Raw genomic sequence first — 1,622 nt, forward strand, 5'->3', positions numbered from 1 at the left:
GTTTAAATCTCCTTTTGAAATAAAAAGTACTTTTCTCTTTCAAGGCAAAGAGTTGGCCATGCGATTAATCCACCGTGAGAGATATCGAGCAATCGTATAGAGGAGGAGGAGGAGGAGGAGGAGCGGAAGAACTTAAAAACGGAGCGAAAAGCTGGCGGAAATAGGACTCCGTTTAAGAAAGCAAAGCGGACCGCAAGAAGAGCTCGAGCGTTAATCTGTTCTCCCCCTTTTCGGAGGAACCCTAATCGTCCTAATGATCCGCGGCAAGAAAAACACGGCCATGCCTAAGCCAACCAAAGCTTCCGTTTCTGGCCTGGGGAACCAAACCACCTCTTCTTCTCACACCAAAAACCTACCAACCTAACCCGATCACCCTTCAACCCTAACGGATTACCTCCTTTCGACGTTTACGCTTATATCTTGAGAGTGTTGTCTTATGTGTTCTAACGCGTCGATTAAGTGTAAAAGATCGTGACGCGGGATTCAAGAGGAGTTAACTGTGTCCGATCTTTTGGAAAGGCGAGTCGAAATCATCGTTTCGCGAATGCGTTTCGATCATTTCTTTCTTAAATTATTATAAGAATTGAAAGAATTAGGAAGAACTTAAAGAATTAGGAAAAAAAATTGAAAATAATTAAGTAAAATTTAATTTTTGTTTTTGTTTAATATTTAAATTTTGTGGAATTTTATTATTTTGTTAAAAGTAAATAAATAAATAAATTGAATAAGAAATAAGATTCGATATAATGGTATTATCATGGAACAGTTATAGGAAAACAGAAATATAAGAAAATTATAATCCAACAGAGAATATTTGTAGAAATCACAAGTTCGTTCGTTGATAAGTAAACAAGCAAGCCAATTAATTTCCATAAAAACAAATAATTCGATACAAGAATCACAATTTAGAAAAACATCAAAATTTGTACATTCGATACAAACCGAAGATAACCGCTCTCTCATCCAGAAAATTCCTAACCTCCACAATTCAATCACTAATCCCAATCATCGGTTCCACCGAAATCGAAATCCATTCCAAGGTCACCAACCAACAATAACTCACATTTAAACCAACTCAAAGATCAAATCCAAAAAAAAAATCCTTCAAAATCAACCAACGAACCATCAAACCACCGAAACAAAAATTTAAAAAAATCTTAACGCGCACCGAGAATTGGTGAAAACGTCGACAGGCGAAAAAGTTCAAAAAACCCGGCCGGAGTCGAGTCGTCGAAATTTCCAAAACGTCGAAATCGAATAAAAAGAAGAAGAAGAAAAAAAAGAAAAAGAAAAAAATCAATCGACAACGAACCAATCAAACGGAAAAAAAAAGAAGAAAAAGTATATCAAATATCCCGTTATTAATAATATTTTTACAAAAAAAAAAAAAAGAAAAAAAAAGAAAAACGAAAAAGAAAAAGAAGAGACACGTGTGTCACTGCGTTTGCAATCAGGGTCTGTTGAAACCACCGCTACGTATCACCGGCGAGAAAATCAAGAGAGAGGCACACGCTTTATCGAACTGACCTGTGCCCATCCTTCGCGACTGATCAAAGTCGAGCATCCCCAGACGGACGACTGGACCAGTGGTCGTTTCCGACACGACGCCGAGGGAGTCGCGC

The 1,622-nt window shown here is 37.6% G+C and overlaps 1 protein-coding gene across 1 annotated transcript in view; it reads right to left on the reverse strand.

The window, feature by feature from the left end:
* Positions 1 to 1,616, reverse strand: part of LOC102671485 (nuclear receptor subfamily 2 group E member 1-like) — a 19,250-nt gene extending 17,634 nt beyond the window's left edge. Inside the window, exon 1 of the mRNA XM_006614639.2 lies at positions 1,528 to 1,616. Within this exon, the coding sequence (XP_006614702.1) occupies positions 1,528 to 1,564 (37 nt within the window). The 5' untranslated portion in view covers positions 1,565 to 1,616. The remainder of the gene's footprint in view (positions 1 to 1,527) is intronic.
* Between the last annotated feature and the right edge of the window lie 6 nt (positions 1,617 to 1,622).

Source organism: Apis dorsata, unplaced genomic scaffold (genome assembly GCF_000469605.1).
Source record: "Apis dorsata unplaced genomic scaffold, Apis dorsata 1.3 scaffold_194, whole genome shotgun sequence".
NCBI classification, from domain to species: Eukaryota; Metazoa; Arthropoda; class Insecta; order Hymenoptera; family Apidae; genus Apis; species Apis dorsata.